General features: G+C 42.2%; 1 protein-coding gene across 1 annotated transcript in view; it reads left to right on the top strand.

Annotated features, from left to right (window-relative positions):
• Positions 1-13,898, top strand: part of ADGRL3 (adhesion G protein-coupled receptor L3) — a 514,733-nt gene that overhangs the window by 433,628 nt on the left and 67,207 nt on the right. Inside the window, exons 14-17 of the mRNA XM_074866987.1 lie at positions 7,707-7,890; positions 8,703-8,825; positions 10,883-11,091; positions 11,784-11,960. Of these exons, the coding sequence (XP_074723088.1) occupies positions 7,707-7,890; positions 8,703-8,825; positions 10,883-11,091; positions 11,784-11,960 (693 nt within the window). The remainder of the gene's footprint in view (positions 1-7,706; positions 7,891-8,702; positions 8,826-10,882; positions 11,092-11,783; positions 11,961-13,898) is intronic.

Below are 13,898 nucleotides of genomic sequence, written 5' to 3'. Positions count from 1 at the left end.
GGAAGGTGACCACATATTCCTCTACCTACAACTGAGCTACACCTATGGTTATGTGCCCACATGTGACATAGCGAAACTGAGAAAAAAAATCTAGTGTTTTCTGCATTTCTGTGTGCTTACTCATCTTTAGTCTGAGTCAGTCCTGGATTCTGGTGGCTCTGGTAAGTCTCAGTGTAAATTGCCATAGAGGTCAGTGGGAGATGTCCCTTTGATTTGGACCATTGGAGGAAAGGATGAGTCTCAAGGACTCCCTAGGAGTTCCCTTGAAAGCTATGGATATTCTGGCAGAGGCATTTCTTGTTTGCAACACATTTTCCTTTCTTGCTACAGCTTTGCTCACTTCCCCAGTGTAATTACTCTAGCGGTTGCTTGTATAGTCTCAAATCCCAAACAGTAGGGCAGCAAATACAGATGATTCATAAATGCAGTTCTCAGCTTATTCTGCAGGGAAGATCTCATTAGATGAAATAGATCGTATGTTATTTCCTTCTTCACAATCAATTCCTTTTATTTCGGTCCTATAGATGCCTTCTGACCTTAAAATATTCTTCCTCGTATACTAAGCAAAGCAAAACCATAACCTGTAATTTGTAACTTTGTTCTATTTCTCAGATCTCCTATTTTTTTGTGTGCTCCCATTAGGAGATTATTGGTAGTTCAAGGCCAAGATCACAAACCTTGCATGCCAAGTGCAAGACCATTAATTCCATAGTTAAGCATTTTGTAGATAGCCTAATTTTAATAAAGGTCAGTGCCTTTCTTCTCACTACAGTGAGTTCTCAGAGCCGCTGAAATTCAGGCCATTTCTGAGTCAGTACAGTTACTGTAGCCACAGCATAAACATTTGCTGTAGAGTTGAAAGGAGAAGTTTGTGTGCTCTTTCTTGAGATCCTTTGCTCTCAATCTGTGGAGCAATTTTAGAAATTCCTTTGCAAGGTTGGGGGAACATCTTTTGCCTTTGCCATGAGTAGTAGGTTTTGGCTCAGTTCACCAAACCTGATACCATCAGTTGCCAATCACCACTCTGATACTAGATGTAGGCTAGTGCTTCTGGCTTAGCTTTGAAGGCAGAAGCGGAGATTAGCGGTAAATATTCTAATGATTTATTTATTTTTAAGCATTCGTTGCAGTTCATCTAGTTTCAATCTAAATATGTGTTTGTCCATTTCATTGAATATTATAATTGTTTTGTGAATATCTTATTGCTTTGTAAAAAGTCTTAACCAGTGGCTGGGCTTCCCTGTAAGAAATTGTCTCCAGTGTGCTTACTTATGCTTTGACCAGAGACAAATTTTAATTTGGAATTAAAAGAATAAATGACAAGATGAAAAAACTTCTGAGGGTGAAGAGCCTTGTCAGACAGATTTGAAGGCACTTCTCAGCTAGGAAGTAGGATTTAATGCCATCATTTAGCCAAAATTACATTTTCCTTGTTTAGGAAGCTGAAGAAATGACATGTGCATCTATTTTTGACCCACAGAGCAGATGACTGTTCCAGTTTGATTGGTGACCCCTGTGTAGTGGAATTGGGGTGCTGTTCATTTGCCACTCTAAAAAGACACGTAATTTCCTGAGCTGATCCTTTTCAATGCAATAACCTTCGCAGAAGCAGCTCCTTGTATGCCCAGGTCCATGCTTTTATGCTGGTCCTCTTCTCCAAAGGGCCCATTCTGGCTGCACCAGGTATATTCAGAGTTAATGGGAGTTTCTCTTGCTTTTTCTGGCCAGAGGCGAGAATCGCACAACTTCCAGTAGAACTTGCCATCGATGGCATTGATTGTGCCTTTAACTCAATTAGTTTGGAGGCTTGCAAATATTGATAACTTAAGAAAAGGTTTTGTTTTAGCACTGGGTGTTTCATATAAATACAGAGCAAAACCAGCTGTTCTTCAGCAAGGAAGCAGGTAAGCTTTTTTAAAGTACCACCACTTTCCAGTAGGAAAAAGGAAAAAAGAGCATAATGTTGTGATCATTGAACCACATCCACATTTCAGTGCATCTGCTCTCTGACGGGTTTTTCATTTTCACTGTGCACTGTGGACCTGAAAGGGTTTTCATGCTTTTTTTCTCCACTGACTTGCCATAAAACCTCGAGCTGCTATTAAAAAGTGGGCTAGTAATGTTTATGCATGCTTCGAATAAAGATGATGATACACTCGTTTTGGAGCAGTACCTGGAAACCTCAGACAGGAACAGAACTTCAGACCATAAGCACAGCCTGAGGCTGTGTTTGTGTGATTGCACTCTACAGTCTTGGCGCTGCTGTTCTCAGAAAGAATGAGCAAACCTTTTTTGATGAGGCTGTGCCAGCAAACACCTTTGATACAGGAGTAGATGTACAAGCACTGCTTGTTTCATGCACCAGCCATGATTTTAGTCTACCGATGCAAAGCATGGCCTTGTTGCTGTAGCTCCTTCTATCCTAATTTTTGAAAGTGCATTGCATTAAGTATTCCTGTGAGATCAAGGAAGACAAGTGTTAGCACTATGAGACAGGGCTTTAAAAGTTATAAAATGCAGATATTTTAATTAGAGATGTCATTGCAAAGTGGTGCTTTAATGCCCTGTGCCACTGTCCTCATTCACCCAAAGCTGCTATAGGAGGTAAGACCTTGATGTAGGTTCCGTGTAAAATAGTGTCTACAGTGTGTTCAGTCTCCTCTTAAGGAGGTGCCCTTTTGTGAGGAAGGACAGTTTGCGTATTTGAAAATTACTCAGCAGAATGATTCAACCAATATTCCATGTAGGGCCTGCTGGTATTCACTTGCCGTGAAGCAGTATTTTCTCCAGTCCTAAGTTTGTTGTGTTTTTTGTTCTTCCATCAGCTGCTCAGCAAGAGGCTAAAATGAACTATAAAGGTTTAGAGAGGTCCTAACTCCAGGAGAGCTGCTGGTTTTCTAAGATTAGAAACCTTATGCTTAAACACCATAGCACAACACAGTCTAGTCCCAAGTTTGGCAATGAGATGAGTATGTCTAACATCTCTTAGTGATTTCCAGTGTTGACACCCAATTAAGACAAATTTTACATTACAGAATCTGCTTTTGTCAAAGAGCAGTGTCTTGGACGTTGGTGTGGTGAGAGATAAATAAATGAATGTGGTATCACTGGATATATACTCCCCTCCAAGGTTTAAACTGTGTGTCACATAGACAGATATTCTCACTAGACTTTTCTAGAGGGGGAGAAGGTAAAACTAAATGAACAAGTAAAATTCAGTTTTACGGAATGAAGGAGGTGTCACAAAGGAAATCAATGGGATATGTATGATTGGCCTTTTAGTAATGCATAATTACTGTAAGGCTCCTAATTAGTCGCCTTTTGACAATACATTTTTTAATACCAATTTGTAAGTGTCTGAGAAGGAAGGTTTACATTTTGTTTCTGTTTTGTAACCTCGGGACAAAATCAAGAAACCATAAGCGTATGCCCTTATTTGTGAAAAAAATCTCCCTCTGCAATTTATTAACATTTATTTACGTTGAGTGTACACTCTCTGATGCTATATAACCACATAATGAAAGGGATCACCATCATGGGATTTGTCTTCTATGCTTGGCATGTTCTTGCTCTTCTCTCGATGTCCAATTGTAGCCACTGCTGGAGACGTGAAAGATCCACCGAGTATTCTCTGACCCGGGATGGTTGCTCTTTACGGGCTTGTATTTAGGGAGTTTGGTTTTGCATGTGTAGGTACCCTGACATCACAGGCAGCATACCTATATATATACACTTATCTATCTCAGGATAGAAAGGCAGATGGGAAGTCTTCCTTCTTGGATCCCTTTTGCCATGCTCTTCTTCCCTCGTTTGATCTTAGGCTACAAACAAGTAAGCTATGCCTTGGAAAGCTTTCCCTTTATGTCATTTGAGTTACTTTTGTCCTTCTCCCTGGGCATACGTGTGCTTGTGCTGTCTGTTCATTAAGCCTCAGCAACCATGGCATTGGTTTGGTGCCATGCTGTGGGTGATGTTGAGGTATGCCTGGACTCCAAGCCCCACATTTTTATTTTGCATGAGCCTCACAAGGATGCATTTGGAAGAGGGATCAGGCAGGGGAAGAGAAGAAAACAACAGCAAAGGAAGTCCTTTAGCTTGTGAAGCAAGGACAGGGTCTTCAGTGAGGTGGACATGCAGCATCCTAGGTGTTGGGTTCTTCAGGGATAGGATTAATCTCATGTGACTTTGGCCACCTAAATGGGGATAATACTTGCTGGAGTTCCTTCTACTTTCAGTGCAGAGAGAGACTAGGGAGCATCTGGGCTCCTGACTTAGCTGCATGTTAAATTCTTGACGTGAGGTTGGGTGAAACTAGGTCAGAGCTTTCCTAGCTCCCTCTGAAAATCCCCATCTTTATCGGGATCACCAGGGATCTCAGGTAAAACCTATCAGACCATCAGCTCCCAAGCACACTTGTCTCATGTCTTCTTCATTTCAAAGGTCCTCCATCAAGGCTAACCCTCCTACCACTGGTCACTGAGAGGCTTTCCTGGGAGCTTGGCACTGTTGGTTCTTCTACGCTGGAGCTTCATCAGACCACAAAGCTATTGGAGCAGATGCCAAACCCACCTAAACCATGACAGCTCAGCTTAAATGTAAAGGCACAGGCTGATCCTTGTCCTGTATGCCTGCCTTCCCACAGTTCCCGCTCCCCTTCCCAACTTTGCCCAGTTGGTGTCTCTGTCTCAAGAGACACTCTTGCTTTAACAGCTGTTTTGTTTCATTTAAACACCTACCTCAGCTCCTGTCCAAAATGCAAACATTTCATTAGCACCTCATCTCCTTGGCTTCAGCCCGCAGCACTCAGCCATAATGAAGTGCTGCACTCAGAAATATAATACGGAAAACACTTGATTAATGCACTGAGACAGGTGAGGGGAGTGACCCTCTAGGAAAAGCTATGGACTAAATTCATCTTGGATGTAATGCCAATGAAGACAGTCTACCAGCTTTGTTCAGATACGTGCTAAGGACCTGACCAAAAGTCCTTGGAAATGTTTCCGGAGCTTTTGCTCCAGATACAAAGTGATGTGAAGTGGCTGGTTTCAGGTCAGTCACTTCAAGAGGATGGATGCTCACCATCACCACGTCCATTGGGTGGGGAGCACACATTGTGCAAGAAGTGGCACATTAGGCCTAACTGGTGTTCTCTCTCAAACTTCGCATGCATACATGCACACACATTAAAAAAAAATAAAAAATAAAAAATGCATTAGAATAATTTTTCTGGGGAAGAATCTTTGCAGCAGATGTTTCACTCTAACACAAATATTTCAGCATCTGTTTCATGTTCTGACAAATAGGCATTACCCTCTAGGAGCTGGATCTGCTGCACAGACTCTTTCGACTGTTCAGATATTGATAAAAGTATCCAGGATGTTGTTTTAGCAGAGATTTAAAGACACCATTAGTAACTGAGCTAAATGGAAGCAAGGCAAATTGTAGTCTGCGTGATAACATTGAAAGGGGAGAAAAATCCTCATTTTCTGCTTTCCATGCATAAAAGATCTTTGTGAAAAAACATGATGTTGTGTAGAACCTGCACAGCAAAATAGTCAAGCTTTTTGGTCACCAGAAAAGAATACTACCTCCTTTTTGCCTGTAAAGAGATAAGCTACCAAAGTAAACTACAGAATTTTATTAAGAGCTACAGAGATCAGGCTCCCAGGTTTTAAAAACTGAAGAAAACACATTTAAATGATAAGGATTTTTAGTATTTCTTCTTGACTGTTAAAGCCAACCAGCTTTTTGTGTGCACATATTAAATGTGTTAAGATGATATTTAGACTATTTAGGAAAATCAGTTTAAGAAATTGATTTATGGTTAATAAGTTCCACTTAACAGCAAATGAGAAAGGGATTCCTGTCTTGGATTGTAAAGGCTTGACAGCAAAAACATTTTTTCAGTAACACTAGAGGACAAGATTTTCAGCCATTTAGGTCTGCTTCAGTGGCTGAAGCATGGGTTACTCCATATGTTGGGAAACCAAGCTGTGAGACTTAGGAGAAATGTTGTCTATTAATCAAGGGACCAGGGCCGTAGCTGCCAGGGAGAGGAAAATCTGTTCAAGGTACAGGAGAGAACAAATGAGTTAATTGATGATGAATAAATGTAGGTAGGAGAGTAGGAGCTTTGTACTGTCAGAGGAGTCCAGTTCTGGCTCCGTACGTATAGGAAACATGGTGGTATGAGAAGCCTTCCAACCTCAAGGACAGAGATACACATGGCAATGTCTCAATGAAGTGTCTTTGCTGGGATTAAAAGCACCAGCAGTGGCAGGTCTAGCTGTCTTTGCTTCTCCTTGAACCTTGCTGTAATTGAAATTTTTTTGAAGGTCACCTGAATATAGCAATAAAATCAAATTCTGGTTTGATGTGATTATTGCATTGCACATTTGTATCTGACCATGACTGGTGAGTGAGTCAGGATGCCCCGCACTCTCTGTACCATGTGCTGCCATTGTAACACTCCTCCTGAGATGGGTTTAGAAATCCCGCCAGGAGTAGATACTGAAGTATTTCCACAAAAATGAGTCCATGGGGCATCCTCTAGGCTTGCAACATGTTGAAATCCCATGTGAAATTCCATGTCCTTGCCTTGCAGAACAGAGATGTGAGTTTGGTGCCTACACGTTCAGCGTACACAAAATTATTAAGAACAGCAACTTCATCTCGAAGGGAAGGTTGGTTTCTGCAGTCAGCATTAGCTGGCAGTGGAGGTGTTTCTTTGTGGGGCAGGCCTGCCTGGTGACTAGACACTAATCAGCAGGAGAAAGCATGATCAAAGTACATTTTCTTTTTCCTTTTCCTCTGCACAATCAGTTCTACCAACTGGTACTGCTGGTGTCATTAAAAAATGTTAGCTGGAAGGTAGTTGAGTCAGCTCTGGTTGGTATCTAAGTGGCGATTTTAGGTTAAACAAAACCTTCAGGTTGGGTAGGTTCTACTGCTGTAATTTTGCAATCGTGAGGCCAGTGCAGTTTCGTGTGATCTTGGATGCGCATCCAGATTAACCTGTGGGAAGTTCTCCATGGGAGAGCTCTTTGTGCATGGCAGCCCAGGGCAGAAGGTGCACCGCAGGAGGGACTGTGGGGCTGACTCCTTCCTGAATGGAGCATTTTGAAATGCAGTGTCTCAACTAAATCTCTGTGGGCACCTGCTGCTGCTTCTCTGGATGAAGTGGAGTAACTCAACTATCTCTGTGTCTTCATGACTGCCTGCCAGAAGTTATGTGGTGGGAAACACTCTGAGGAGTGTAGGTCTTGCAGATGCTAAATACCTTCGTTGGATGCCCCAGCCCTACTCTTGAATTCTGGTGCTTAAGGTAGCAGCAACCTTCTTCACAGATGGGTTTTGAAATCTATTTTCTTGCATGTTTCCTGAATGATATCCTTATATTTCTGCCACCCTGCCCCCAACCCCTAATTCCTTCTTACTCCAAGCCCAGAGCTGCTGATCACGGAAGCAAAAAAGCACTATTCCCAGCCTGCATTTAGAATAAAGTCAACATTTCCTCCCTCTCTCATCTGATGGGATAAAAGATGCCTATCTCCATTTCAGGCTGCCCCAGTGGGTGGGGAAATGAGATGCTGTGCTCTCCGTATAAACTGACGTGTGTGGAGGATGGGACTGAGCATATGTCAGAGGTCTTGATAGTGCTTTAGGTTCACTAGGGCCTGTTCTCACTCGATCCCTCTCCCTTGCAGGCCATGGTGGAGACGGTGAACAACCTCCTGCAGCCACAGGCTCTGAATGCATGGAAGGACCTGAACGCAAGTGAACAGCAGCGTGCAGCCACCAAGTTACTCGACACCGTGGAGGACAGTGCCTTCGTGCTGGCTGATAACCTGCTGAAGACAGACATCGTCAGGGAAAACACTGACAACATCCGTAAGGGACAGATCCCATAAATACCGAGAGCAGCTAAAGGGAGAGTAAAGGCTGGAAAACCTGGCTTCGGTCTTGGCCCCTAGATTAACTGGAAAGCAATTTGTTAGATATGTCTTGGCCCTTTGTCTGAAGGATTTAAAAGTCTTTCCAAAAGCGCCTAAAGGAATAAGGCAGCTGTCTACCCTTTAAATCCCATGGAAAATGAGCACCTAACCTGCCTTTATTACTCCTAGCTTTGAGGGCAAAATCTGCACTAGATTGCACCGCTTCATAGGGAGATTGTTCATCATAATGCAATTGTGTTTCATTTCGTACAAATTTGTGTCTTTATTTGGCTGATTGTTGATTTAATTAAAAAACAAGCATGATGGAAAGCACCAGCACTCCCACTGTGCATATGTAAAATGAGAACAACTGTTCTTTCTATGAATACAGATTCTGAGCACTGATAACATTTACAGAAAGTACCAATTGCCAGTGGCAAAGAACTAACATTTTCAGATTTTCATTTTAACCATTGTCCTTAATATCCTGAGGTTCTTGTTTACAAGAACCGGTTGTCTTTTGTCTTCCAGAGAGAGTATCATTTATTTGCCTTTTTTTTTTTTTTTTTTTTTTAATTAAATTTAAAACTTCTTCAGGGCAAAGATTTAAAAAGAAATAGGAGCCCAAACAGAGTCTAGCGTGAAACATTGTAGGTTGATTCTTCTGTTCTCAGATGGTCTGGAACACCATTTTGTAGCTTTGAAGTATCGTGTCGAAGATTATTTTGGTAGAGATTTTTTCTTAGCGTCGGTCTCTCTTGCAAACAGAGCTGGAAGTTGCGAGACTAAGCACAGATGGGAATTTGGAAGATCTGAAGTTTCCCCAGAACATGGGCCATGGGAGCGCTATTCAGCTGTCAGCAAATACCTTGAAACAAAATGGTCGAAACGGTAGGTTCAGCACTTCTGGCCATACCAGCATCACAAATCAGTCATGCTTTAGGCATAGTTTTATGTTGAACTGGTTGCAAGTATAGTATTAATTACTATGTTAATATTTAAATTAATGGCAGCATCAGTTGCTCATGCCCTTGACTGAAAGCTAAGTTGGCTGACTGGGAATGTATTATATTGCTAAGTGGTTCACAGCCTTCAGAAGTATTACGTGCTGGTAAAAATGCATCAGATCCTTAAATGATGTGGTTGTTGGGGCACAGCACTGAGTCCAGAGAAGTGCTTTTAACTGCTGTTGTCTGCAGTAGGAGGCTTCAGATGGGATAAGAGGCTTGTTTGAGTAAACTGCTTCACAGTGGGGCACTATACAAATATCTGAAAGGGGAGAGGGAAGAAGAAATAGTAACAAATATTAATAATGAGCCAAGGTGGCAGAAAAGCTTGATTAACTGTTATGAGTCTAAGTCTTCAGTGCCTTTCTCTCTGAAGCTTATGAACCTCCTGATATAGCATAAATTAAAGATGATGTTATAAACGTGAATGGTCTTCATACTGCCAAACCATTTATTTCCAGACCAGGAATTTGAGCAGACAGGTTTGTTGATCTCTACAGCCCTACTATAGACCAACTTCAAACTGCCAGGTTTTCTACTAATGGGCCTAAGATGCTCCTATTTCTGAGTTCCTTTAAAATTTAACCTGTGTGCAGGTGGAAAGCACTCTAGTACTTTGTGCTTTGATCACTGCAGGCAAAACATGGAGTGATAGGGGAGTATTACAGCCAGCCCAGATGCATTAAAACTGCCAAAAATTTCTGACAGCTGTTGAGAGAAAAGTTTGGTCTGGTGGTTCAGAAAGAAAGTTTTGCCATTGACTTCCTTGATGGGGTTTGGTACCTTTGCATGTAGGATTTGAAGAGAAGTATTTCTTTTAGAGACAGTGTAAAACTCAAGATGTGTAGCAAAACTCCAGTGGGGTAGCATTTTCACTCTGCTATCAGGCTTGGAGATTTGCAAGGAAAGAGAAACTGTGTTGGCAGGAAGGAAGGGGAAGCCTGTATTTCTAAGCATGGTATCACTAGAGTTCTGGTCAAATCAGTACAGTCCCATCAATTGGCATCTGCTCAGAGGTCACCAAAGAGCTAGAAATAAAATTATCGTAGAAGGATTTAGGTTGGGAAGGACCTTTGGAGTCATAAGTGCTTCGCCTTCCTCAGAAGCTGAGGTGATTCCTAAAGAAACAAAAAAATACCTCCCCACAACTAACGCATATAAAGGCAAACTAATCCCATTCAATTCTTATTTATAGCCTGTGAAATAACTTGCAAAACAGAAGGCAAACTGGATGGTTTCAGTTAAAAACAGTTGGCTGGTAGTCTGGGTTTTCTGCAGGCTACCTAATGCTGCGTTTTGTGGAGGAGGGGATATCTGATTGGCAAATTAAGAAAGCATATATATATTTTTAATGACATTTCTGCAATTTTGTTTTACCCTTCATGTGCAATTGGAATTGTGTTGGGAAGTTAAGTATTCCTTCTCCCAAATTTGTCCTCACACTTTTCTGAGGTAGTCTTAATTTATTAATGGACTGAATTATAGTTTTATACTGCATCTGTGCGACAGGCCAGAACGAAACATGTTTCCCAAGCATAGCCTGGAGGATAAAGTGTTATGTTAGGTGGGAAATGGGCCATCTGGCCTCTTCTCTCTGGAGCCAGTTACATCCACTGATGCCAGAAGTAAGCCCACCTTCTCTGTCTTCCACCAATCTGCTTATAAATTTGTTTTGAGAGAGGCAGCTCTGCCCTTCATATCTGTGGACTGCTTGTTGCACCTCATGGTGCTCATTGGGATTGGCAGGAGGAGGTGAATTTTCATATGCCACATCTTGGTCCTTTCACATTTTCTCAGAGAAGTTTTAAAGTTGGTTCAGAGAACAGATTTCTCACCAAAAAAAACCCAAACAAACCCAGTGTGCTGACCTGGCTATCTATCCTCTTACTTCTCTTGCCCAGTGCGCTGACCTGGCTATCTAACCTCTTACTTCTCTTCTAGGTGAAATCAGGGTAGCTTTTGTGCTGTACAACAACCTGGGCACCTATCTCTCCACGGAGAATGCCAGCATGAAGTTGGGAACAGAAGCAATGTCAACTAATCACTCTGTCATTGTCAACTCCCCTGTCATCACAGCAGCAATAAACAAAGAGTTCAGCAATAAGGTTTACCTAGCTGATCCCGTGGTGTTTACTGTCAAGCACATCAAGGTGAGTGAGTTCGAAAAGTGCTTCTTTTTTTATTTCAATTTCTAAAACAAAGTGATGCAAAAGTTGGCTGATGTGAGGCCCCCAGCAGTCCTTGATTAGATTTTGAATTATACATTTGTTCCTTTGCACTTTGTGTTATTTATGGAGAATGTCTCTTTTACATTGCATTAATAAAAGTAAAGAAAGAGACTCCTTTGAGCTGATGCCCATTGCTCAGTTGCTGACACACGTCATTCTGTAATTAAAAACTACCAATATATTAGAATGGACCATAATATTATTTTATCATGGTGGCAGGGGATATTAGAGGAAAGTGGAATTACAGTGAAAGAGGACAGCTAGTCCTCCTGTTAGCCAAGCGCAGTCATTGCAAAAGTTGATTGCTTAAAGCAATTAATTTCTCTGCTCTGCAATGCAAATGAAGCAATCTGGTTTTGAAGAGCTGGATTTAGTCTGTGGCTGAAATTAATCAAGAACAAAGAAGTTTGCATTAGCAAAGAGAGCAGCAACAATCTAACTTTCTCTAGTATCAGCAAGTAATACTTGACGTATAAACCACTTCTGATTGTTTATCCAAAATTAAAGGATGGGAGTTACAAAGTGCCTCTGGGGAAAAAAAAAAAAAAAAAGTGCATTTAGAAATGTCTGAAACCCTATAATTTTTATTGCATTTATTCATTTCTTCCCTGCAGCAGTCAGAAGAAAATTTCAATCCGAATTGTTCATTCTGGAGCTATACAAAGCGTACAATGACAGGGTATTGGTCCACCCAGGGATGTCGCCTCCTGACAACTAACAAGACACACACCACATGCTCCTGCAATCATCTAACCAACTTTGCAGTCCTGATGGCACACGTGGAAGTTAAGGTAGGCATCACAGATTCACAGGCTGCCAATGCACTGGGCAGGAAAAATGGTCAATGTAACACCATTTTGTTTCTGCCAGTGTTGCTGAGCAGGGATATTGCTGTGTGACAGTAACTAGTGGTAGAAACCATCTGGTCTAAATCTTCCTTCTGCTATACGGTGAAACAGGAGATAGTCACACCAATGTAAAGCCTGTCTTGAGCTCCTGGCATGGGCAGCTCTGAGCTGAGGATCAGTGAGCGACCAGAATTAGCTGTTGCCATATCCTTTGCTTACTGGTGTGGAACAACTCCTGGCTAAGTCCTTGCTCTTCAGGACCTCACTGTGCCACCAGGGAATAGCAAGCACCCTGGGTCGTGGGACAGAAGCATGCAGAGCCTACCTCGTGGGGTGCAAGTTGTGTGTCCTGCTTGCAGCAGCTCCAGATACACTGCCGCACATGTTTGTGTGAGGTGCATGTGTGGAGCCAAAAGTATTTTCCAGCTTCCAACTAGGGGAAAAAGACACAATCTCTGCATCTTTCTATGTGACAGTGAGCTACACATAAAAGGGAAGCTCCTTACACCATCCTGCGTAGACTGTACATCTACCCAAGGCCAGTACATGATCAGCTAGTTCCCTTGCCTGCATTTAGGTCCATGGCGTAATTCTGGATTCCCACATGACTATCCCTACTGGAGCTAAAGAAGTTACTGCTGAAAGTAGATATTCCTCATGGTAGCAGTGGCTTGGGGAATGAAGTGCACATTTGGGATTTTATTCAAGAATGGGAAGAATGTTTGAGATGGTCCTCCGTTTCCTGAGCTGTCTAGGCTGTCTTTGGTTGAGAACAGTCTCAGCTGCTGTAGAAAGAATAGAAGGCCCTGATGCCTGAAAGATTTTGGCCTAGTGATTTTCTGTGTTGCCATGTCTCCATTTCATGTGCCTGGTGCTGCAGCTAAATCCACAGCTCTGAGCTAGATATGGATCTGACATCTTCCATGCAGGCAGAACATTTCAGAGCCACTTCCATGGCTGCATAACTGCAAAAGCTATTATGGTTTTAAAGACCTTTTCTCAAATAGTATTCCAGTGTCACTCCTTTGTATATTTTTGTTTCACTTGATAATCTGAAGACTTGCAATAAAAATATATATTAAAGCACCATCATGCATGACCAAAGCTCTGAAAAAAAAGAAATGGAAGCCTGGCAGCACATTTGCCACAAGAGCTGGGTCCAGCTGAGAGGAGCAGGATAGATCTGCTGCTGCTGCAGGATGACAGATCCATTGTATTTGGCAGGAGTCACTACTGGTCCCAGAGACATGCCATTAAATGACTGTGGGATTGTCCTGGGAGATGGCTGAAGAAATGGCCTATTCAGAGCACATGTTTACAGGTTAATGGCATTCTGCAGTCCAAGTCTGGTTTTGCCAGTGTCCTACAGCTTCCTGAATTTTCAAAAGAAATGTGGTTTTGGCTTGTTATCACCTGCCTGGAATTAACATATATACCTGAGTCACTGAAGTCAGAGGTTGCACCTGGGAAATGCAGATAGCTTTGCACTCCACTGATGTGAATGAAGGTGATCCCTACTGCATGCTGCAGATACAGGCTAGCGCTGAACAAGCCTCTTCCAAATCTGCAAGCAGGTCAGCCTTGTCTGCATGGCATTTCACCCAAACCATAATAGACTAATAGTGCTGGTGTTATTTCATCTTGCAGAAAGAGAATGTGAGACCCTTGCTTGACCATGCTCAGCCAACAGGTTGGAAAGAACTACAGCTGGAAGCTTTCCAAGTGCCAAGCCAGTGTGTTATTAGCTGGTGGGTGTTTCTGGATGTTAACGAGTGCCCTCAAGACTTTCAGGTCATGTTTTATCATCTGGCTGCAGCCAAAGTATCATTGCTGTAAGAGCCAAATTGGCTCCACTTTGTTGATTCTGATGCAACCAGACAG

The sequence above is a fragment of the Strix uralensis genome, chromosome 4, assembly GCF_047716275.1.
Source record: "Strix uralensis isolate ZFMK-TIS-50842 chromosome 4, bStrUra1, whole genome shotgun sequence".
NCBI lineage: Eukaryota > Metazoa > Chordata > Aves > Strigiformes > Strigidae > Strix > Strix uralensis.
This window is presented reverse-complemented; position numbering and strand designations above follow the sequence as displayed.